General features: G+C 37.6%; 1 protein-coding gene across 1 annotated transcript in view; it reads right to left on the reverse strand.

The window, feature by feature from the left end:
* TNKS (tankyrase) overlaps nt 1-26,319 on the reverse strand; it is a 105,489-nt gene that overhangs the window by 30,759 nt on the left and 48,411 nt on the right. The window contains exons 4-11 of the mRNA XM_048943227.1: nt 21,448-21,484; nt 20,487-20,562; nt 6,526-6,620; nt 4,229-4,295; nt 3,641-3,827; nt 1,517-1,638; nt 917-1,008; nt 761-839 (exon numbers count right to left, since the gene is read on the reverse strand). Of these exons, the coding sequence (XP_048799184.1) occupies nt 761-839; nt 917-1,008; nt 1,517-1,638; nt 3,641-3,827; nt 4,229-4,295; nt 6,526-6,620; nt 20,487-20,562; nt 21,448-21,484 (755 nt within the window). The remainder of the gene's footprint in view (nt 1-760; nt 840-916; nt 1,009-1,516; nt 1,639-3,640; nt 3,828-4,228; nt 4,296-6,525; nt 6,621-20,486; nt 20,563-21,447; nt 21,485-26,319) is intronic.

A 26,319-nucleotide genomic window follows, 5' to 3' on the forward strand; every position in this document is an offset into this window, starting at 1 on the left:
ATAGTAGGAAAGAATTAGTTTCAAAGCTAATAACTACACTTGTATTTGCATACTGTCAATTGAAAAAAAAAACAACACAGAAGAACAAAAAAACACAGGAAAATACCACTCAGAGCAATTCTTTAAATAACTGTAAATCCTTCATCAAGATCACTCAGTCCTCTACTGAATCAACTGAAACTCAAATAAAGATTAATTTTGAAATACTTCTGAAAGATGCAAGAAAACAAACTAAATAAAGAACTCTGTACTTTCCTCTACCTTTATCTAATAACTTGCTGCACATACTCTTCAACATAGGCTCACAAATTACATTGTTAAGCATCAGTCAAGGGCTAAATGGGATGCCAGAAGAATCAAGAAAGGCAGAAGGAAGCAAGTGCTAAACAATGACTGGCATTAGACTACCACATCCAGCATTAGCAAACTCCTGTATTTGATATTTTCGAGCTGTCAAGAGAAGGCAACAAAAGTCAACTACATGAGCACATTTATTACAACTGAACAATGAGATTCATTAAAAATGAGTTAGATGAACTCCTAAATCCTGTATTAAGTTATTTGGAGAAAAGACTTAGTTTCCATATGGGATTCCTGAACATGCTGTACTGACTTAAGATAAACATTGTTCAAGACTGGTATGAGAAGCACAAGACATACAGAATAAAAGGCAACAGCTATAATGCAAACTAACATTGTATTTAACTGATACAATCTCCCCTCTTGCCTTCTCCCATAAAATATATTTGGACATATTTACCTTTGCTCCATGCTTATGCAGAACTTCCATGACATCATTATGAGCTTTCTCGGCCGCTACATGCAAAGGTGTCATGAAACTAGACCAAGAAAGAGATATTATTTTTACACTCCTATGACAGAGTCCTTTGAAAAAGTAAAAATTTCAGAAACGTACTCTTTGTTTTTCTCATTAACGTTGGCTCCCTTCCTGAGCAATAGTTCTGTAACTTGCTTCCGCTTGGGATGCACAGCGGCCACAGCACAGTGCTGCAAAGAAGTAAATATAAAGCACTATTTCAACAACACAGATGGCAGAAAGCTTTGAGATCCATCATTTCATGTCCTAATTATTCTGCTAAACATCAGACTACACAATTTACAAACAAAATTTGTGGTATCTCTGCCTGAACAAGTAACATCCTGAGCCTTTTCTCCTGCTAGGAGAAAGACGCAGGTTTCATGTAGTACCTATCAAGTCTAGCAAAACAACTGACCAACAACAGAACATTCTTATGGGGAAAAACGCAGAAGAAAGTGAAAACAGGTGAGCCCTGGCCAGAAGGTTTCTATGATCAAATAGGAAAAAAGAAAAACGTGGTAAAAATCATATAGTATAATTTCTATAATTTGAGATTTATTTTTAAAATACAAAGGGTTTGATGGCAAATCCTCAATCTCAGATGATGAATAAATGTTCATAATGTAGAAATAATATCTCAACTAGCACCACCACCACATTTATCACAAAATAAATGGATTGTCCTTGTAATCTTACCAGAGCAGTCTCATGTGACTGTGGCTGCTTAAAATTGATGATCTCCAAAGCAAGCGTTTTTTTCACTTTGGCTAAATCCGCCTCTCTAGCTGCTTGCAGTAAAGAATGTCCTTTGAATTCATCTGTTGGAGAAAGTGATGCATTTAACATTCAGCACATCACCTTTACAGGTATTACTCAAAAAAGGCAGCCAGAACATATTAGGAAGCAGCAGGAATATTTCTGTGCATCTTCGTATGGTGGCTGTCCTGGGATACAGAATGGAAAGAGAACGTGGCTTACTGAAACCACAGTGGATTCTAAAGAAGGACAGAGATTCCCTGAATAAAATGCTTAACATTTTTCTCCCTCTTTTTCTTCAACCATTAGATATTAAGGGCATATATAGATCAGTTCAGTTGTCACATGTGCAAATGAGCATACAGCTCCTACATGGCTCTGCAGAGAGAAAGCATTATAGCTGCTTTTTCGAAACTTCACTGTATTTATAGCTATAAATAATTCAGCATAAAGCCTTAAAGTATCAGTTAAATAAAACTGTTTAACTACTCGTCTTAAAGAAAGCTACACCAGCTAAGTATTTGAAGCCAATCTGCCCCAAAGATTTTGAGTGCAGTCATATCCTTGTAAGTGCACGTAGGTAACTACTTTTTTTAAAAAAAACTTATTTTTTAGGTCACAACTTTTTCTGTTCAGCAACTAGCTTGTTTAAGTTGAAAATTATTTTTAAGAAGGATGAAAAGCATTTCTCTTCAAATATACAAATAAGAGGCAGGCTAACAACAACGAGGTCTGAACCTGGGAATGAGAAACAAAAAGCTTAGTCATCTCAGTGTAAATATTAGTTTTGCTTATATATTTCTTTTCATAAGCAGGCTTGAAATGCCTAACTTGCTAAGCAGGGCTTTCTTCTCCCAGTCGTCTTGACATCCAGTGCATATGCAGTTATAGAAAAGTTTTCATTTCAAATAGAATTCAAATTTCTTTCTAGAGACAGCATTACACAAAGTACAGCTAAAAAGAAACCCTGAAATAATTAATGTATTATATATATTCTTTGGTATGAAATCAAAGAATTCAAGAATATACTAAACGTGTTATTTCGGGTATGCAAAATAGCTTGTTCCATCAGAAAGATAGAAAATTTGCCATAAAGTTCAGATTTTTGTACACATTTCAGTGGTTACTGACAGATACGAATCTTTCCCTAGCCCCCTCTAATATCTATAAATACAGAAGTACAGAGTTTAAGTAGATGTAAATTTCTGCTTGTTAGTTTAAGCGATTGGTAAATCAACCTGCTTCAAAGTCAGAAGCATCATCTCCCAAGCCAGTCCAGAACAGAGAGATCAGAAGTAGCTGAAAGACATTAACCCCAACATCTTTTCCCCTTTAGGAAAGCACATTATCTCATTTTTTGCATTACCAGGCAAAGAACAGTGACAGACAGCAACCTGACAAGCTGTGATTTTGAGTCATGCAGGATCACATTCTTAGCGTATCAGGGGGCTCCTGCTATACTCAAAAGGTGACAGAAAATCAAAAGCTTACAAGTGAAACAATATAAAACTGAGTTCAGAATGTACTTCTCAAGGTCTTTTTTGTAACTCCATAATGTCTTGTTTCACTTGTCTCACTTTCACCGCATATAATGACAAGAAAACAAATTGCCAAAAGAGGGCAAATGAAGGTACACAAATTCAGATGAAAGGTGAAGCATATTATACAAACAGCATGAGGATTGCAAAGACTACAAAAGAAGCTGCTGGAATGTCTCCCTATTCAAGCCTGCACAGCAAAGCTATATACCTTCTGGAAGTTACTCTGAGTGTTCATAGATCCAACATAGAGGTTCCTATGTGGCTTGATGAGACTTTAAGTATAAAAATCACCAGCGGACACTTATTCAGCAGTATCTTCTGGCCTTAAACGTTAAGTGTGGGAAAAAAACCCACCAGACATTAAAGAAACATGGCATATTAGAGGTATCTACTTCAAAACAATAAACGCATCTACCATTTATTTGCTGCTTTGCATCTATCTGTGATTTATGAAGCAGTTGCTTTGAAAGAAAAGCACCCCTTTACATCCGCCAAGAACTGCTTCAAATCTGAACATACTTACAGGTCAGCCTCTCCCTGAGCTCAGGTGTCGGAGCCATATCCACCGCGCTCTTTCCGTGGCAGTTGACTAATGTGGGATCTGCACCGTGACTCAGCAAGAGGGAGCAGACTTCTACGCGGTTCTTGGAAGCAGCCTCGTGCAAGGGAGTAAATTGCCAGAGGTCCATTGCATTAACGCATGCGCCATGCTAGTGCAGGAAAGGAAGCCTTTTGTTAGTAGGAAGTCATCTTCAACTACTAAAAGTGCACACGTTTTCATTATAAAAACTAGTTCCATTCTTTCACATATGAACACACAAAAATGAATTATAGAAATCTGTGCGTATAAAAGCATGATGAATCCTGAAAAAAAAGGAATTTTTGTATCTTTTTTTCTAGAATAGCAGATTTTTTTTTTAAATTCATATTACTTAAACTCTACAATCTCTCTAAATAAATCAGGCAGAGAAAAACCACAGCTGTGAAGTCGCATGCTTTCAAAATTACAGGATGCTTAAAACCCAATAAGGAAGAGATCTTCCTTTTCAACTGTGGTATGAACAATTCAAACACATCTAAATTTACAATAATCACTTTCTGTCCTGCTTACCTTAAGTAGTAGCTCTGTAACTTCATAGTGTCCGTATGAACATGCGTTATGAAGAGGCACAAGACCACTGTATGAAAGAAGGCAAATGACAAATTTATTCAAGTGGCATTTTTGAAGAAAGTACTATTTAATCCTTAGTGAGAGATCAACTGAAATCAAATTAAACCTAAACATTAAGATATTTAAAAATTAAGATTGACAAATAACTGAAAATACCTGAAGTTCTCAAAAAATACATTATTTACGGGTTGCATTAAAGCATTTTTTCTTTTTTTATTTGCAAGCCACGGATATTTAATCTACCAGTAAGATTAGTATAAATTGTCTTCAAAATTATCTTTCATGAAGCTAAGCGGAGGGGGGAAAACCATTCCACATTAAATTTGCTTAGGAGAAGTCAACATTCTGTTCTAGCCTAAACATGCATTCCTGCTTATACAAAATGCCGTATGAAAGGCAGAACTCATCAGATAATGCTAGTGTAACTCCCGGGGATATTCTGACAATGTACAGATATCCATACTCAGCAGACTGAAATGCTGCTCCCAACCGTGGAATTACTTCATTTTACTGCATTTTTCACAGTCTTACCTATTTATCCCTGCAAGAGACTTATAAGAAGGTCCATGTGTTTTCTGTAGAGCTATACTATTGGAGCCATACTTAAAAATAACACTAGTGAAATAAATGAAAGTGATCTAGCTACAAGCACAAGATATGTAATAAAAAAAAAGCCATGCACTGGAAGGGAGATGCAGAGAGGACAGTTATTACAGAAAACCAGAAGAGTTTAATTCAAGCCAAGCAAGCTAAGCTAGTTATGGCTCAACAAATCAGAATGCATAATACACTGAAAACAACAATTAAACCTTCACCATTTATGAAAAATAGTGAGTGTTTCCCAGAATTGCAGTAAGCAAAAAGAACACTGGAAAAGCAAGCACTAGACTAGCTTGCTTACTTACAAATTATTTATTAATATGAAACAGTGGAAACCAACCTAACGACAAACAAAACCACCACCCCTCCCCAAACATTGCAATCACATGGTGTCACTAAAACAAAAAAAGAGAGGGAGCTCACAGGGCTGTTAAACATATCTTAGCATATTTGAATTGTTTAAAGGCATGTGCAACTGTTTTCTTTCCCTTTCTTATCCTCTTCTCAAGCTCAAGTTAATTACTTTTCACATGGCAATACTTTTCAAGTAGATCATTCCAGCCTCATTAAATCATCTATGTGGCAACGCTGTACAAAGTTGCACTCAAATTTCTGAATGGTGGGAAATACCTAAACTTGCTTAAAAATGTCTGGATCTACCAACAGGTATTACATGCATCTTTAGTGTGTTTTTGTGGCATACATAACGTGTCATGACGCATTCCAAGACAATTTTAATCAAAGCCATTAAGGGTAAATGCATAGATAAAGTGCTACAATAATTAACCTTCAAGAGCTTAAGTATGCTTAGGACTACTTTGGGGAGTTAATTTAAAGTCTTCTTTAATAGTAGGCTGGCTCAAGCCTGCTGATAGCTGGAGAGAACACTCATTAACACAGCCCTACAAACCCCAAATACGAAACATACGCCTGAAGTCTGTTTTCTGCTGTTAGGACTAAGCTTTCTCAGTCCTATCTGACCATTGTGAAAATTCACCTCATATTTTAGAATCAAATAGCTAACAATGTACCATATGTAGCTCCAGATTTCTGACTGCTGCATAATTTTTCTTGTAATTTACTTCATTAGAGTCCTCACTGCAAAAAGGGAAGTTTAGGTTCTAGTACATCTTGCTTTTTGCTTGCAGTGTTACTCAAGGTAGATCTCTAAGAACCTGTTGTTCTGAGTCCATGGGTATCACTGATGTGATTTGGAATTACATCCACATGTATATATGCAACAAGACATAAAGAAGTCTAAATTATGGAGAAATTTTTCAATGCACTTTTTTTTTTTTCCACTGAGCTCATGCATCCTCTCCCTGCTACTGTTGCCAAAATTAGGATACCAGTCCAGGACACCACAGCAAAGTCTTTGCAGGGATGCAAGGAAAAATGTCTTGAAAAAATTAAAGGTGTAATAGGAAACTTTAAAAGAAAGGCAGGCAAACCTATTCTATTATTTGAGAGTAAAAAAAGATTATTTGTCATGAAACACACACTTTTAAAGCAAACATCACATTCTCAGCCAAGTATCTGAGATTATGTTTCAACATTAAGCAGAGAAATAACTTGTCATCTTGGTTAATAGCAAACCACTGCTGCAAATGGATTATAAATCAAGTCACTTTACATACCCTTTGTCCTTTGCGTGAACATCTGCACCATGCTGAAGCAGAAGTTGGACTATTCGTACTCTGTTATAGCCTGCTGCTAGATGTAAAGGAGTGGACTGTAAAATAAGACAGAACAAGGTGAAGAATGGGAGCCACAGAGTTCTGTGCCTCATTTCCAAATATTTAAGCACTCTGTTTCCCTTACATATTGGATCAGGCTAAGTTGCACTTTTCTTCTGTCATCGACCAAGTCAACAAATACATAACACATACACGCCCTGCCTGTTGTCAAACCAAATCCATGTTCCTGGAGGTGGGAAGAATCTACATCTCTCTAATTTTAAATAATGGTCCAATGTCTTCTTTGTTGTGCTTTTATTTTGTTATTAATGCTAGAATTTTGTTTTATTTTTAAATGCCATAATTAAGTTGGTGTTTTTTAAAGCTTCATGAGCAAATTTATTCAGTTCAAGCTGCAGATTGTGAAACTGCTTATATGTGGTCTTCCTGCAGTAAGTGCACAAGAATCAGATTGCAGAACAAAATTATCCCATTGCAGGAGTGTTTATATTCAGCTCTGCACCAAACAAGTTGCAGCACCTTGCCAGTGTACTATGCTAAGACAGAGAGCAAACTGTATGCAGTTTTCTGCAGAATACACATCTTCAGTATTAATGCAACTTAGAGCATAATAACAGAATAACAGTAACATCCTTCTCCATAGGTAATTACTAACAATTGATAATGAAAGCTTTTTAAGTCGACAATAATAATTTCCAATGTTCTATTATTTTAAGTTTTCATTATGAAACAAGTTTTGTGTGCAGACTTAGTCTTAAGGAACTAATCACTTGCATGACCGGGTGACGCTGTTGCTGTTTGCTCCTTCCCAAGGTTGAGAAGCAGACAAGTTTAAAGGGATTTTTCTTACTATTTATTTGATTAAAACCCTGTGCTTAAATCAGCCTGAACACACAAAGACATATCTCACATTATTAAGCCAAGTACAGATTTACTGTAGGTACTAAAACATCATTATATGGTCTTACAGGTGAGATATCACATTCTCACTGTTATAGAGATGAAAACAAATGGTTTCATCTGTGGGAAGCAGCAGCAAGCACTATATATTCATAAATGAAAGGGATTTCCAGGAATTAACATGCATTTCACATGACCGTGCTTTGGAGCAGTCTGAACGTTTTATCTTGCTACTTTGCTTCAGAAAGAGCATCTAGTTGGACATATACCAAGTGTCCTGTATGCCAGAGTGATGACACAGCTTCTACTGTCAGCAATGACAGAACAGGGTGTCTCTAAGAAACACTTTGAGATAACTCAGTCTAGAAAGCAGTTATGCAAACTTCTATAATACTTAACTTCAGAATCATCTGTGCTATTTTCTACACACACTCAAAATGACTATCTCTAACATTTCTGACCTGAAGATCCTGAAAGTGTCTCCACAGTACAAAAAGCCACCACCAAAACTAATCAAGTCTGTAGCTGTTTGGCTTTTCAAGTTGTTAGGATCATTTACTCTGTTCTAGAAAGGTTTCTACTACTGAACTAACAGTCTGGAATGATCTAGAAGGTATTAAATTCTTTCACATCTGCTGCCATTATAAAATAGCTGGTTCCTGCATATCATAAACACTAATGAAAGTGTGAGTAAAACGTATGCCATTGTTAACGTTACAAAAATATCCCATGCACTGTTTAGTCTGACAATGGCTTTGGTTGTCACACAAAGCAAAGCAATGACATCCCACATCCCCGCCTTTCAGGAATGTGTGCTACTTCCTTTTCTTCCTTAGCAAGGTCCTACAGACACCAGAGATCCATGAACAAACCATGCCTTCCCCAACACACCAGGAGTTACTGAGCTGCAGCCAACCACCTTGGCTTGCTTGCTATCTGGCAAGAGGCTTAATAATAAGAATCCCCAGAGGGCATTTACCTTTAAGACTCACATTCACAATTACCAAACCAATCAAAGTCTCTTACATTCTAGTGTAATTAAAAAGAGTACAACTCCACTTTTATTAAGTAAAGTAGACTCTCATGTAATACGCTCACATTATTTTAAAGTTTTATGGCATCTGTAATTGAGTCAAAACAGGTACTGTGCATTTCAAGTAAGATCCCTGTACACAAGATAGCAATCACTGTCAGCTTGCATTGCTGCAATTTATACTCAAGCCATTTCTTGCCTGCGGTCTTTTTGAAAATGTATTGCCTGGGAATATGAGAAAAGCAATTTTAGATTTAAACAATGTATGTACAACAACCTGATATTATTCCCATTGAGCCTTAAATGCTTTTCACACTGCTTTCTTACCAACAGCTGGCTTGATGAGCTGCTCAAAGTCAGCTGCCTTTTGTCTTGCTGTCCCCTGCCCACCTGCATCAAACCAAAGGAGGCACCAAGGAATTGCCAAATCTGCAGGCTGCTGAGCAACTACCTTCACTAAAATCAGAAAATCAGTTTCAACAAATAAGCCACAGGCAACATGGTAATGCTGGCTCCAAGCACCACCAGCTTCCCTACCTATCTTGCAAAAGAGTTTTCAGTAGCTTTCAGATGGTAACGTGTCCCCCAGCCTCAGAGCAAAGCTGCATTTTCAGGTTCAGAGTGATTTTGGATATCTCAGTTCATGGGTAACTTTAAACTGAAGGACCTTAGGAAATGATGTTACATCACACATGATCAGTAACAGCTACAGAACTGTTTTAAGAACTAGTCATGTTTGTTCTTGCCTGCTCCATCTTTCTGCCAGCAGAATCTCTACATTACACTATCCAATAACAATCTTAACTAGTGTGATTCCCTCATTCACACGTTGTCATCCCAAACGCTACAAAAATCAACGATTTAGAATTCACTCTTTCTGAAATAACAGGAAACAACCTCTGAAAAAAAGTGTTCTACTGCATTGAGTTCACAAAAAAAAAAGTATATCTTCATTGTAAAGAAATTCTCCCTGAAACTGAACACCTTCAGAAACGTATTCGGGTGCTGTACCATCTGGGGCATGGTACAAAGCATGTATCATGAATGGCATACCTTCCCAAAGTATTCTGAAGTATTAGAATGTGTATGAGATAAGAATTGGTAAGTAAGAGGCAGAAGATTTATTAGCAGAGCTTTTTCAATTACACAGATTCCAGAGATAGTGGAAAGGAGAAAAGATGACAAGCATCGCCTTGTACAGGGGAAAACATAAGAAAGAATAACAATTCCTCTTCCTCTTAGAGGTTAACAGGAGTGAGAAATGGCTGCTTCCACTTTTCTGCTCAAAAACTCTACCTGCTAGCACAGAAACAGAGGCAGGTAAGGGGAAGATGTGCCCAGAAGCACAAGAGGGTAAAGAGCAAGGGCATCTTTCTTAAGAGGAGAGAAAGCATGTCAGCACTGCAGCACTACACAGCAGAAGAAATTTTCATCTGCAGAGAGCTTTACTAAATGTCACAAGTGAAGCACAGTCAACTTGCCCAGCAAGTTTCTCCATTGACATTTGACTTTCAAAATTATGGAGATTATTATCCTTGACAGCAGGATGACAAATCCTTACTCCAAGTAGCTTGGAAGCTACTCTCTTAACAGTAGCTATACAAAAGAGAAAACTCTTGTTTTTGATTACTTCAGAAAAAAGGAAAAAGTCAAACCTCAAGGATCATCACAACCTACACGAAAGGTAGCAGGACCAAATGAGCCAATGTAAGGCAGAAGGCAGTAATCATGTTCCAAATGAACTTTAAAAGCTAAACTCAATCTGACCCACGAGAAAAAGCAGATAAGGCAGAGAGATAAAAGACATCTCAGCTTTCTGAAGGTTAATTAGGAACCTCAGTTCCCTAACACCTCCATACTAAGTTGCTGCCATTACTTTCAGAGTGCATATTCAAAGATCTGACCTGGAAGCAGAGACCAAAGGGGTAATGCTAAATATCTGGGAGAAATTCTGAATGGGAACCACCACTCTGACTTCTGATCCTAGTGCACCACAAAAGGTGCATTAGTGACCCTTGAAGCCATTATTAATTAATTAAAAAACAAAAGCCCTCAATTCTTGAAACTGTCCTGTATTGCACATATGTGAATCCACTAAACATTTGCTAGACCAGTTCAACAGAAAAGCTAAGCAACATTCTTCAGAAACAATTCAGCAATATTCTCAGAAAACTGGTTTCTTAGGAGAATCTGTTCCATTTTCATGTGCAAATGAAGGTTTAAATTGGGAACAAAAATGTATTACGAGAAACAAATTTGGGAGCTTTTACAGTGAATCAGCATTTGCAGTTTTTCCCAGATTCAGAAGCTCAGAATATATCTCTGGCAGCAGTCAGTGACATAAACACAGCAAAAACATGGAGAGAGGAAATGGATTAGCAGAGAAGCATACACTTCTGCAGCAGACGCTGGCAGCTGAGGAAGCAGCAGCTTGCTGAGCTACAGAAGGATGAAACAACCACTCTCTTACTCTCTTCTGAAGGAAATGTTAATGTTATCACTGCTGACGACAATGAAAAGAATGTTATTTAACACTGAAAGGACACATACTCTGAGATAAGGTAGAACTCTATATGGGAATTACTTGCAGCATCACTGCATCCAGGAGGGCCATTTTTGTTCCTTCATTATTTGGAATCTGTTAAAAAGTTAAATGAAAAATGGATAAGTCTGAGGTGACACATTGCCTCTTGTGAAGGCAGAGACTAAAAGAAACTGCCTCTGCAAGGTCATTTACCCAAGTCATCAGAGGGTATTCAAACATCTAGCACTTGAAGGAGCAGCTAGAGAACAAATATCTGGACTTGTGGACCAGACACACAGACACCAGGCATGAAAGGTTCTCACCTCAACAGCTGGATCTGTTATTTATTATAAATAATCACACGATGGAGATGTGATTTAAGTTTAGTGCCCAAGGGAGAACAACAGCTACTTTTGCTGGTCTGAGTTACTGAGCGAAGACGGCCAAACTCCTGCAGTTTTTAAAAGCATCTTAGTGACAGCCAGTATAGCCCACAGCCTTAGCCTTCTGCCTGTAAAACTGCAAGAGCTTACCACTCCAAGAGAGTACAATAAGACAACTTTCTTCCTTCTTTCAGAACAAATACATACATTTTTACCTGCCTTGTCAGCCAATCAGAAGCTATATAATCTTGTTCTTTAGCTACTTGCTCACACTGTTGTTCTCTCTTTTTCAAGGAACACCTTGATGGCAGCACAACTGTTAATGAGAGCATCCTCTTCAAAAAGCCATACCACATGACTGCGGTAATCTTCATGCAGCATTAACAAAATGTGAAAGGGATGCACCCTGGAACATCCCAGAACCAATACTCTGCATTTTTTTGCTGTTTCAATCTCTTCTATTTCCACTTGCTATCAAAATCTTCCTACTGCAGTCAATTATTAATTCCATTTTCTTTCTACCTCTCATTGTTTTTACCACTTCTCCCACTCCATCTTCATGTATTTACTTTGCTTCTCTCTACCTCCAACTATAAACATTTCAGCTGCAAGTTCAGAAATAAGAAAGAAGAAATACCTCTAAGCAAATGTTGCCTTGATGGGACATCCTGCTGACAGGACATTCAGGCCAACACTTTTTATTCATTTTATTGAATGTGGGGTGAGAATGAACTCTGCTAAGAACAATATTTGCAAGTTGATTGCATTCCAGCTCTACTTCTGAGAGTGAAAAAAAATTATAATTCATATTTTGGAATCAAATTAAAACGAAGTCTAAAATAACTCACAAAATTAGATACAAAAAGAAGTTCTTTTCTCATTACTGTGATAATTAACAAGTTTTAGAGTTTAATGCATTTGTAATCTAGTCAAGTAGACTTCATTGTTCCCTTTCAGAACTCATATAGCCTTGCAAAATAGAGAATCTGCCTTGTACTTCATTTTAATACGCTTTGAAATTAAAAAGTTATGGTTATTAGAAAAAGAATATTCTAAAGAATTCCATCTGAAAGAATTTAGTATCTTTTATAAGTAGAAGTGTATTATACTACTCAGAAAAGACTAATCAAATTACCTCAATTTTCTTGTCCATCAGTGACATTCATCATTAAGTACAATGCCATATTTTGGCACTTTCCTCACCTTTTGCTGCTCGTCTCCTCCCTGTTCCACCAACTTATTCCACAGTTTTAGAAATGGTTATGTAAATACAATTCTCCTTGCACTTAAGTATTTGCAGTTCTTTTCATTTAGCATTAAACTGATGGCTAAACTCTCCACTTAAACTATGAAGTCAACGATGGGGTTATGCTAGCAACTGATAACTGATGAGCTGGGAGAAAACAGAGAGGCAAGGAAGGCATAAAACACAAGGGCTTTGGGAAAGATTGGTAAAATAATTGAGTGTGGCCACACAAATCTTCAGAAAGGAGAGCTATGAAATAATTAGGAAGCTTGGAAAAAATAACTAAAAGAGGTAGCTAAGAATGTTTTTGGTTTTGTTTCTTTTTTAAACAGACAGCATGAAGACTAACAGAGACCACAACATAAACACAGTGCTAATGCACTTTTTGCTAGGAAATACTTCAGAAAGAAGTCAGTGTGATTGAACAGCAAACTGAAAGAGATTACTACACTTAAGCAGGAATTATTCAAATAGCTGAATTTACAAGCTAAAGGGAAATCTCAAGGATCACAAAATCTTGTGGACTAAAATACAATTAGGCAGGCAAAAATAGTTTGTGCATTGAGTAGCTGAAGGAATTTAAGCAAGCAGCAAATCCTTCTTCAAATCTATCAGAATCACAAAATCCAGCGGACAACCTGGTGGGACAAGGCAATGGTAGGCTGAAAATTCAGACAGCAGAGAGGCCACGATGAATTCTAATATCACATTCAAAAGAGAAAAACAGCAAGAAAATGGAATGATTGACTTCTCAGCAATTCTCATGTGCAAGAATTTTGAGAGGGAAGCGACACAGAAGATAGAAATGGCATCTACAGCACTCCCTGGAGTCAACCATATGCAGAAATGAAATGAATGAAGTCCACAGACTGAGCCCCACATACAACATAAGTATAACCTCAGCAAGCACTTTGGAGGGAAGGAGTCAAAACTGTAATAGGAGAAACATCACTGCTCAAATCTCTGGATGCTCTGTGAACAGACAGCCAAATCCAGATCACAGCATTTAATTAATGTGCATAAAATATTAAATGGCTCTGCTCAAATCTACCAATCTGACTCGTTTTCTCAACAGAAGATGAACAGCATAAAGCAAGAAGCTGTCCCCTGTGGGAATCTAGTCATCAAGGGAATACAGATCAGGTATGGAAGGAAAAAAAGTTTATTTCCAATAAACTTGGAGGTATTCTGAAAAACACACCAAGACATAACAAATGAGACTTCCTGATTTTGAGAGATCAATACAGAGAGAATGACTACAGAGTCAATCTCCTCCCAATCTTCAAAAACACATTCTCTTCCTAGACACTTCAAATAGTATCTGAAAACAATATGAGAAGAGATACTTACTGAAATACACAAAATATTTGAGAGAAAGAATTTAAGAGCTCATAACAGAATCTGTGCAGGCCAATCAGTTTTACATCTTATGCAGAATATACCACCTTGGGCTATATGCAGGCTATTAGGTGACACCAGAGATAGCAATGAAGCCAAGTCATTCATACATATACAAATTCAAGGGACAATCATACTGTCCACTTTGCCATGTTTGACTGATGAAATAAGATGGGATCACAAGGCATAAGAAAGAGTACATAAGGATCACAGATTAACTGAGGCTGGAACAGATCTCTGGATAATGACTTGTAGCCCAACCCCAAGCTGCCCCCTTTTTTTGACTTGCTTTACCAAGGTACTGCAAATGACTTTATATCTGAGATGGAATAAAAGCATACAGAGTTGATTGGCATGGAGCCCTTACTGAGTACAGCAATACAATTTAAGACAACCTATACCTCTTAAATCTCCAAAGTAAGAAAAAAATGCTATAGGGAATTTTGACAATGACACATTTTTAAAACAATTAGCTTTCAGAATAGTATTTTTGTTTTCAACAGAAACAGATGTTCTTTCTACCCTCTCTCATTCCCCAGAAAATTATCTTGGAAAAACAGATGTGCTCTGGCTCATATTTATCCCTAGGCAATAACATACTACCTAGCCATACCTCTGAGATACACACACACATTTAAATGCACACAATGTACACACAGCTAAGTATATAAAAAGGGGTATAAAGATATATAATTATATAATTTAAAAATATATATGGAGATAAATGTGTATGTATTTATATACATTATACGGCCCTCCCACATTCCTTTCACATCCACAAACGTGTTTTGTGGTACTTCATCAAAATCAGACTGAAGTTTAACGTAGCAAATAAGCAGATGCAGCAAAGCCTGCAGAGTTATTCTGAAATACCTGTTTTGGATGCATTGTGTGAAACTGCCTTTTTCAAGAAATATTTTCTAGTTAGTGATTTTTTAAACCTGTTATTATTAAACTAAGAGAGCATCTGTCTGAATCACGCAAATACATACACTGTCAGGATGCCTGCTTTCAACAAAAATCCTATTATTTTTGCTCTCTGATTTCTATGTATGATTCCTTTGCTCCAATCCTCCAACACAAGTATTTGGTGTTGCAGAAAAGCCCTGGAAACTTCCGATTTATCTACAAACATGACATATAATTCATTTCAGCCGGAAAAAATTCATAAAAGTTTAGGGAATAATATGCGTGAATTGTGACTGCAAATATTTTATTATACATGATATATGTACGTGTAGAGTTCACATATATTCATAATTACTATTGTTTATGACAGAACTGCCTGGCGTCAGGTATCTGCTCCTAACTCTTTTGCTCAAATATGCATCCTTTATCTTTATAAAAGTGTCATTTTCACAATATTTAAACAATACTCTTGGTATTACATGTGAAATTTCAATAAATTATTCCAGAAGATATTCAACATTCATATGAATAAAGCCCGTATCATCTATAGTACAAACAGACCAATGCATTTATGTGGCATTAATTTTCATTTTTGCTGCCGTAGCAAAAGAAAAACACACTCAATTGTAAAGGCTTACAGTGTCACAACACAGTTTGACCACAAATCTTTCAATAGGTGGATTTTAATTCATCTCCCCAGATCCTAGAGACAAGTTGATTACCAGAGAACCTCAACCTCTGTCAAAGTTTCTAGGCTTAACAACTGCAAAGAAAAAGGTTGTGGAAACGTGGATTGATTGCTCCATACAGATTCAGAAACTGGAAAGCAAGCCAATTTTCTTTTGAACTGCACAATTTTTCTTGAAAATAGTTGAGAACAGTCAGAATATGAAACAGGGCTTGGCAAATCCATTTACCAGCAAGAGACTGGAAGACTCCGTGGTTAAGGAAGAGGTAACTTGCCTGGTTCTGGTAGGATTAATTTTCTGTTTCTCAGCTCCTGTTTCACAGGCTGATTAAGCTAGCTATGCATACAGAGGAAGTAGTAGAGGAGAGGCAAGAGAAGAAATATGGTGAGGGCGTGACATCCAGCACTGCATTGCAGACCTTCTCAGAGATGGATTTCTTATATCTGCGACCCTGCATCCATGAACTCCACACACTGCACACAAAAATGAGTGACTATGGCAAGAAGGAAAGAGCTAAAGACATGCTCTCTTATAATATATGCAAAAGTCAAGTTTTTGATTTATCAAAAGGGTTCATGCAAAGGTCTGCTACTGGCATTCTGGAGTCAGGGCTGTCTAAGGACATAGGAAAAAACACTGGATACGCACCATAATAAGTTATGAGAGCCTGGTGCTGGGAGCCAGAAGACTACAGTGAAATAAAATGAAGTAGGACATGCCCTCTCTAGCAATGACCTTTTATTAAATAAATCCATATATATATATATGTAATAATATAATAAATCCATATATATATATATATATATATATATATATATATATGTGTGTGTGTGTGTGTATATTTATTTCTTTATGGGATCATTGCCACATATACAGGATAGACCTTCACTGGCTAAGGATGGCACAGTCTCCTTACCACTAATAGCAGAAATTCTTAAGTTTCTGGTTTCAAAGAGGTGAGGCAAGAAGCAAAGCTATTGGAAGGTAAATGATGGAGCTGTGGAAGGATGGCTTTCTATACCACTTTTTGGTAAAAACCCCTGCCTTGTGCCAGACAATTTTATGTGAGACAAGCTGATGTTCACAGGTAAGACACTATGGCTGTCTCCTTTTTTCCCCACACGTGGTTCATACAAAATATAAACACAAAGAGTAGAAAAAACACACTGCCAAATTGCAGACATGCTTGTAAAACAACCAAGGCTTATATACTTGAATACTTCAGCGCCAGCATGATTCGAACATGTGGAATAGAGATCAGGAGATGGATATCATATCCAGCAAAAATCCAACTAAAAAAAAGATCCTTCCACTGCTAATAGCTACCATGTCAGCTGGATGTAGCTCACTTTGGAAAGCTGTCAAGAAACGATGTGGGAAGGAAGTCTGCCTTGTAAATAACATTTTTTATCTGAATTACTAAAACCAGAATGTCTTTACTAGTTCAGACAGTTCTGTATTTTAAGAAAATAACAGATGCAACATCAATTTCTTCCTGAGACACCTTTCAAGCTTCCATAACAGCTTCTCGAAGGAAATGAGCAGGCTGATAGATTGCTGTAACTCAACCTGCAACCCTGATAGATTTTAAACCTCTCTTTTGACACTAACTACCTGCTTAGGTAAGCTGTGACAGTTGTAACATCAGAAATATAGCTCTCACAGCAAAAATATACATATATATACACAGAGTTTTAGCTTCCAGCAGAACACAGGATCTTGCTGTTTTAGAATATTAGATAGTCAACATTCTTGGAAAATTCACCAAAGTTGGTCTTTAAAAGGTACTTCTGGACAAAAAAAAAAAATTTGAGGAACAGTAACAAAGACTTTAAAGCAAGTGTCCAAAGCCTACTTACCATACACAGTAGACACTTAAATACGTGGCTTGACTTTTTAACAGTGTGAAAGTTCAGTGCCACCCATTAACTTCAATTGCAGCCTATCTTGTAGAAACCATTATAACTATACATTATATAAACAGAGTTTGACAGAGCTCAGAATCTAGAGACAGTGAAATTTCAGACACACCAGGAGTACACATGTACCCAGGAGAATCCCGTCTAAATAAGTTCCAATTTGATTCACCAAATACTTTGCAAAGCATACTAAGTAGAAGTGATGTAAAATGGCAGTCACATGTTAAATATTAACACCACATCATAGAATCATAGAATTGCTCAGGTTGAAAAAGACCTGACAGACCATCAAGTCCAACCACAACCTAACCATACTACCCTAACTCTAACAACCCTCCGCTAAATCATGTCCCTGAGCACCACATCCAAATGGATTTTAAACACATTCAGGGATGGTGACTGAAGCACCTCCCTGGGGAGCCTATTCCAGTAACATTCCTAACATCTCTGTTATTTTTCAAGTGTTCTCCTGAAAAAAGAAAATCAAACCAAAACTAAATGGCATTGAAATGACTATTTTAACTCAAGCCTAGCTTTTAGAAAACAAATTAGATTGTTTAGAAAAGAAAACACCAACAACAAAACAGCAGTTCTTTTGACACCTTTCCTTTGTATAATACTTCAATTTACATACATTGCATTGTATAGTTTGATACTTGTGCAGTACTGTTTGTGCTCTTGTTCAACAGACACACAGGCCAATACTTTATCAAGCTATGTAATGGGCGATTTTGACTAAATAGTTGTTTATTTATGGCTGTTAGATGACGCCTTCTGGAAATTCACAGCCTTGAGTACGAAACATCAATACTGTGACTCACCTTAATTTCCTCACCCACAAAACTAAATTGTTCCCTTTGCAAAATAGTGCTGGATATTTCCAAAGTGTGCAAAGCAGATTAACACACAAAGCAGAGAAATGTGCAGGAGTTTCTACAGGCGTCTATGTTGCCCTCACACCCTACCGAGTCTGTTGCCTTACGCTGTGCTAAGTTTGAGACTTGAAAATCTTCAAGGATTGAAATCCACCAAGGAATGAAAAATGTATCTTCAGAAATGGAGAAATTTGCAGCTAGGGGAAATCACCATAGATCACCTGGAGGCAGCAACCCCATGAGAGACTTGGATTTACATGAAAGCTATGCTGTAGACTGACAAGCTCCCTTCACTTGCAGTAGAACTTTTGGAGATAAAATGCCCAGAACCTGAAAGTAATGTCTTAAAACATTTAACAGTTACATAGCACACTTGCTGTGGAGATTTACTTTACCTTAAAACAGTGTGCACATATATGATGAAAAGAATATCTGGTAAGCATCATTTTAAAAGCTTATTAATACAGATGGTAAGCCTTAATTCTCAAGGAGTTTTAATAACCAATACATTTGTTAACAACCAAACACACAAATCATTGAAGTGTCCAAATTGAATAATCTTAACTGCAGTAGGCTTGCTGAGTTTTGAGCATAAATTTCCAAACTAATTCAAAGGATGCAATAATACATGAATTTCTACTAAATTAATAAGAGCTTTTTCCCTTCATTTTAGAGTGAATTATTGCAGAAGACATATCCGCAGGGCCTGATACCTCTCCTCATCGAGAGAAATCACAACTCTACCTTTGGCCTTAAATCAATAGTTATGGTAACTCAATTATTCAGTAATGCATTGCTGCATATCACAGCACTTAATTATTATAGCGCAGTCCACTCTTCATATCCAAAAGCAGCCTCATTCGAACAGAAAAGTCTTTAAAGAAATGAAAGAGAGAAGCTAAGAACAACAGGCAGTATGTTTAATCTTAAAATATGTGGAGTATTCCATCCACTCCAATACAGATAAACTAAATAAAGCCCCTCTTTGACTGTTCCTAGGTCATAAAGTTAACTGATTTAAGCATCTAAAAGATTTGAAATTTTGATCAGTCCGAAATGTAAACAATCTGAAAACTGACTGGGTTTTCTTCCACATACTAGGCATTACAGGTGTCACAACTGAGAAAACAGTTTACAATTGTATTAAAAATTGGAGTTATTTTCACAAACATATCCTTAAAATCAGCAATGTCTTTTAATGAAAAGACACTGTAAACTGGTGCATCTCCACTGATTTCAGTGGGACCATGCAGTTTCATAAATGCTCTAAAAAGGGCAGAGGTCTACACTACACACCAACACACTACACAGGAAAAAACATTCCCATGCTTTCCTCTCCAAGGGTGAAATGCATGGTCGCATGGGAGACCTGATTAATAGATGCAGATTAGGAATGTTCTGGTACACTCAAAAATAAATAAATAAAAACCTCAATGTCTGAAAATCCAACAGTCTAGACAGACCAGTATCTTCATGTCTCAACCATCATAAATGGTACTATCTGCTTCTCACTGTGTTCTTCCCTCCTCCAGTTTCAGTCTAATCCTTAATTTAACTTGTTCAAATATCTCTGACAGAGGAAGTCAAAACAATAAGGCAAATTTTAAGAAAATGTAGAAGGTGTTAATCATATCAATACACTGCCAGTCTATGTGGCAGCACATTAGAGGCTAAGCTGAATACAAATCGCCTCACTCAGACAATGTTCACACACAATAACAGCTTCCCTCCCTCAGTTATTCAAGTGCAACAGTAGATTTTGGTTTTGTCCTAGGGTCTCACTTTACACATATGCCAGGGTCTGGCATTTAAAAGAAAAAAGACAAACAAAACCCACATCTACTGACTGCTGGTCTATCACAACTGCCAGTGTCAGGTGCAACAGCATTTAATTTGATGGTTAAAAAAATGCATCATTTAGGTTTCACCCAAATACATGGTCTGGATTTATACATCTAAGCTTCTCACTATGGTTAAATTGGACTTTCTCAAAAAATGGAAGTATAAAATAGGTATTTAACTTACCTTGCGCCCATCGCTTGCATGGCAGTTCACATTTAAAGGAGTCAATAAAGCCATCAGTTTTTCTTCATTACCACTCCTGTAAACCGAGAGGAGGGAATTAGGAAAAGGGGAAAAAAAAAACAGCTCTCTGCAAAAGATTTGTTAAGGAGCTGGACATCAAAGTATCATACATTGAAATCTGTACTCTGCCAGGGAGAATGTCAAATGGCCAAAGGATTTTTTGAACATTTCAAAACCAAGGGTAATTACAGGAAATAACATTATAATAGATGATGCAAAAACACACTTCATTTATTTCCTTAACCTCATCCTATATTTTCTTTTATCTAATTTTACAGATCCTTTGAAAGCCATTTGCTGAACTGCTTGTCCTGAATTAAATACCTTTATCTCGCATACGGCCCACAACATTTGGAATAATTACATACCAATATCCTGACATTTTTCAGAAGGATAAACAGACTATAAATATGGTCTTGTGCTATGAAAAGGAAGGATGAAAGCATCGTTGGAATATAAGACTGAACTTTACACCTTTTCTATAGGCTTCCATATGTTCTCTCTGGTAAAGCCTATTTTCAAAATAAATCCCAAGATAGTAGTAAAAAAAAAAAAACAAAAACAAAAAACCCCAACAACAACAAAAACCCCTAAAGGATTATTTATAATATTTAATTTGTCCCTGAAAAGAACAGTTACAAAATGATAAAGAGGATTTTAGCAGCTTAAAGCAAAAATCTCAATATTAACCTTATAATCACCACGATGGGGGATTTCAATTACATAAACAGGCTTTCCTGTTTGTACCGTACTGGAAAGTCCAAAGAGATTTATGCTAATTAAGTGGTTTGTTTGCATCATTTCATGGAAAAGCGATGATAAAACATCACTGTTCTGAAAATCTCTTCTCCTCTCCTCCTTCCACCCCCAAAATATGCTTTATATTCTAAGCAGCACTCACCTAGCAGCTTCCAGGAGTTCGTCCTTCTTGTATTCACCTAAATGATTGCAAAATATCATGCTGTTAGCATTTGGCAGAAGACAGATTAAGAAATGCAGGAGGAAGCAAATACAGAATTAAAACAGAGGAGAGGAGAAAAAAGCCCACACCCCGCTGGGTGATGGAGCTGTGACGTTAGCCAGCTTGTGGAGGCAGCATCAGCAGTACCTTGGAGACGGGCAGCAAACTGACGCATCGTCTTGTCCAATCCTCAGATGGAAAGGCTTTCTTCGGACGACCAATGACTGTGAAATCTCACGGCCAGAAACACAGTCCCGCTGATAGCGGTGTGTCAGCTGAAGACGATGTCCCCACCCCCTGCCCTATTCACTGTGTCACATTATACTTGGGAAGCATAATAAATTCTGAGACAAAAGCAAGGCAGTGCGGCTTTCTAAAAGGTACAAATTGCCGTGTTCCAAAGCCCTCGGTCTATTTCAATGGGAATATTCAACTTCACCTAGCTCTTGAGAAGAGCAACGATTAGAAAATCCCAAGCAGCCCATCATCTGCCAATTTCCAAGAAAATATGCATTTAAAATAGAAGGCACAGATGAAACTCTGTAGGAGATTTTGTTACATGACTTTGAGATAATGATATTAGAGGCAACCGTTAGTAACGTTAAAGCAGCATTCACATCTGAAATTCTGAATTAAAACAGACAGTCGGGAATGGTGTTGCAACACGCAGTAAAAATCATACACATACTTTAAGGAGAGCACAGTACCTGTGGAAGTGAGAGGATATTCTACTGAAACATGATGCGTAATAAAAGTTAAAAAGAACTGAAGTTCAGAATTTAGAAAAAGCAGCTTCATGAAGTCACAGAGCAAAGGGTATCGTTAGAGCCAAGAGACAGAGGGCTCAAAAAAAATATACCATATAACACCCGTCAGAGAATTAAAGCTTCGGATCACAGTGTCATAAGGAAAGCAGGAAGGTGAGGCCATCCTGCAAAAAGACAGAAAACCTTTGTGCTGTCTGATACGTATATTTGTAACATGACCCCAGTGAAACACACATTGCAGAGAAGGGAGGCAGCCAGGCCAAGGGAAACCCCACACCAGAGTCCAGCTACATTGCGAAGTATCCCAGGAGCAGGACTCCTCACAGTAAAAGCCCCTATGACAGCTTTGCTTGTCTGTCAACATACCATGAAAATCATATGTTAGCTTTCATAAGATTTTTTTATGCATTTCATATTGAAAACAGGCACACAAAGAGGTGAAATGCCACCAAGATGCGTGTGAGGCCAGCTGCTCACTGCCGCTCCCCAGCACCCTCTGGGGATCTGCAGCCCAACCCAGACATCAGCCCTATTTCTCCTTTTTATTTTTATGAAGATGCAATACTGGGCACAGTGAAGTGTTTCAAATCAGTGGTGAATGAAAAGCTCTGGCCAGCATGTGAACAGAAAAAAAAAAAAAAGACAGTATTACTTGTGCAACAATCTGAAGCAGCTGGATTTCCTGCAGGAGTTATTGGTCTGTATTGTATCAACACTTCAGAGACCTAATAGGATTAAAAGACCTGTTTACAGTGGTTTTGGCAGCGCATTTAGCAGCCCTAACCAGCCTTTGGAATACTACTACATTAGACATGTGTAATACCGTTCTTCCTTCCTTACCGCTCAGTAAGTTGTTACACAAAAGCCTGTTCTGCAAATACCATTATTATCAAAAGCATTACTGACCAAAAGGAATCACAGAATCATAGAATGGCCTGGGTTGAAAAGGACCACAATGATCATCTTGTTTCAACCCCCCTGCTATGCGCACGGTTGCCAACCACCAAACCAGGCTGCCCAGAGCATGGCCTTGAATGCCTTCAAGGTTGGAGCATCCACAGCCTCCTTGGGCAACCTGTTCCATTGCATCACCACCTTCTGAGTAAAAGACTTCTTCCTAATATCTAACCTAAACCTCCCCTGTCTTAGTTTAAAACCATTCCCCCTTGTTCTGTCACTATTAATTCATGTAAACAGTCGTTCCGCCTTCTGGCCATGGCTCTGGATTTCAAAATGTCCCACTGTACACTCAAGTAAATTAGTCACTTTTACTAAGTACTTCAAAAATAAAGTATCACAGGTAGTGTTGAAGTTCATGGAAGCTATTGTTGAAATTTGTCACAGCTCCCCACATTGTGATATGCGTTAAAAAAACTATACATTTTATTTGGCTGTTACTCTCCAAGAGCTGTCCCATTCTGCAAAGCAATATGTAACACTGCACAGATACCACACTGGCACATTTAATAAAAAAAAAAAAAAAAAAAAAAAGCCAAATGTATCACACAGGGTTCTCTGCTCTTCTGGAGCTCCTGGCACGTAACTGGATGTAGAAGCCCTTTGGCAACTTTCACAGACAGTAGGTGCAGAATGAGATGATGGTGGCATCTGAGAGAAGCTAACAAATGAAATATTTATTTGCAAAGCATTTAGAAATAAACCATGTGTGCTCATGGCAAAGACAAATTTCAAATTCTGAGCTGAAGTACAAGAATACTACCTACCAACCTCAAGCAATGCTTCTGTTCAAGAAATACTTGACTTGAACCAAACTAATAACATCTCTTAAAGAGCTCCGTTGGGCAGGTCAGGATTTATAGATTTGCAGAAGGGCATCTTCAGAACAAAGCGTAGGTAGCAGCCTGAGCTACTTTTTCAAATCTCTTAGTAATTGCTAGCTTTGAGAGAAAAACATCCTTGCAATCACAATATCAATACAGAGGACTTTCAGCAGCAATATTTTGTACGGCACAAAGTCTCTCTGCCAAAGATGTGAAAGTTAACATTGGTTTGCCCTTGTCACTAAAAAGATGGCCAAAACCATGATCCAACAAATACAATGAGGCAAGCAATTTTCAACTGCTTGCTCTCTGACTACCCTGGGCTGGGGATGTGTGCACAAATAAGAGCACTGGATACAGCAGAATGGAAGACAAGCATGCACCAACAGAAAGCTTTATGGGCTCCCAAGGTATTCCTTTTGTTTGTGCTTTCTGGCTTCATGATAGCAACTGCAAGTAAAGGAGCACCTCTAGTCTTTTGCAGCTAGACTGCATGAGCTTTTCTCTGCCAGACGGCTCCTCTTGCTTCTTTAATCTTAAAGATGCCATTATTCTATTTTTATGCCAATTGGTGATACATAATCATATGGTATTCCTACAGCTGGGTCCCACAGAAAATTTCAGTGCAGCAGAAACCAACTCCGCTGTTAGTTACAAGTAATAATCTATTCCAGTTTTAATTCACTAGAACCCTTTAAATTTACCATATGAGACTGAAATATCAGTCATATATGCATGCCTTGGAGACAGAAATTTTCTAGTTTCAGGAAAAACAGAATGAATCAGTCCTGAAGCATAATTTTGAAACAAGTAATCCTATTTCACTCTCTCTCCAAAGTGCTGAAATTTCATCTAACTACCGCAAGCTGAAAAAGCTGTCTGAATGGCACAGACAGTGCTTTTTACAAGGCAATTACACTAAGAAATAAGTTGAGGCTCTCTCTTTTTCTCCCTCTCCCACAACATTTCAGCTAACATAGAAACATGGTACAGAGCAGAAAGGGGAGATTCCCTACTTGGGATGCTACAAAGAACACAGAGACTGGAATGCAAACAGAGTTTAGTAAAGAAATAAATATCATGGAAATGAACTAAAGCATACGTTTCGTTTGATTCTCCAGGGCTTCTCAGATCTAGAACTGAAGAGTAAATGCACATCCACACAAGCTATGCTTTTCATTCTAAGTATTTAAACAAATAGTCAAGTCATAATTGGTATAAGAAGCTTTCAGTGCTTGTGATAGACCATTAGTTTTCTGTTTTGTTGGGTTTCTTCAACATGATTTTTCTAGGAAATTACAATGTTATTTTCAATGTCACTGCTTTTGGAAGGATCTGATCACTCCATTAAAATACTCATCAATACTGCCCTCTACAGTTAACTTTTCTTATATGTACAGTAACAATTGAGGCTAAAATGTGAAGTTAAATCAGAGCAAGGCATTTTTGCCATCCCAGAAGCACAAGGTTGTGGGAGTAACCACCTAAGAGCGTAGGGGGAAAAAAGGAGCTATGTTGAAAGATAATCCCTTGGGAAAAGGTACTTATAATTAAGTAGTATAAGAAACACATAAGAAAGATGAACAAGATAATTTTGGATTTTAGTATTACATTCCCTTCTCACTTGTCAAGGGTTAGTATCTTTACATCTCTTATGTATCTGTACTCAGCTACATCTCACAGGCAAGTCGTTTGATTTTATAAGGTGACAGGCTAAAAGACAGAACAGGAATGATCTTAACTTTAAGCTTGTCAGAGAGTAAACACACCAAAGACACAAGGAGGATATTTCCAAGGAGGAAAGGTGGCACCTTAACTTTGCCTGTGCTGGAGACCAGTGAGGAACTGTGGGCATGATTACAAGTTAGCAACTTGTAAGAAAAACTTTAAAAACTGACAACCCTCACCTGACAGTGAACACTTTTAGCAACACACCTCAAAGGGAAGTGGGAATTAGAACAAAAAATATCATTTGGCCTTGGCCACAACTCTACCAAATCACTTGGCTGGCAACATCTTACAGGGAGTAGCTTTCAGACAGGTGAACAAAGCTGGACACCAAAGCATTCCTGACTCAGCCTTATAGAAACACAATGCCTTCTAAGGACAGGCTGGAAGCAGCATTTCAAGAACTCTGCAGCTCTGTACAGTGCAGGTTGGTAAAACCTCTACTTCTGTCTTAAGCAATGAAAAAGGTTCTTGGCAATTAAACCAAAGCATGAATATCACCTAAACATACAAGAGGAATTGCAGTTGTTAGATGC

This window comes from Lagopus muta, chromosome 4 (genome assembly GCF_023343835.1).
Source record: "Lagopus muta isolate bLagMut1 chromosome 4, bLagMut1 primary, whole genome shotgun sequence".
Classification (NCBI taxonomy): Eukaryota; Metazoa; Chordata; class Aves; order Galliformes; family Phasianidae; genus Lagopus; species Lagopus muta.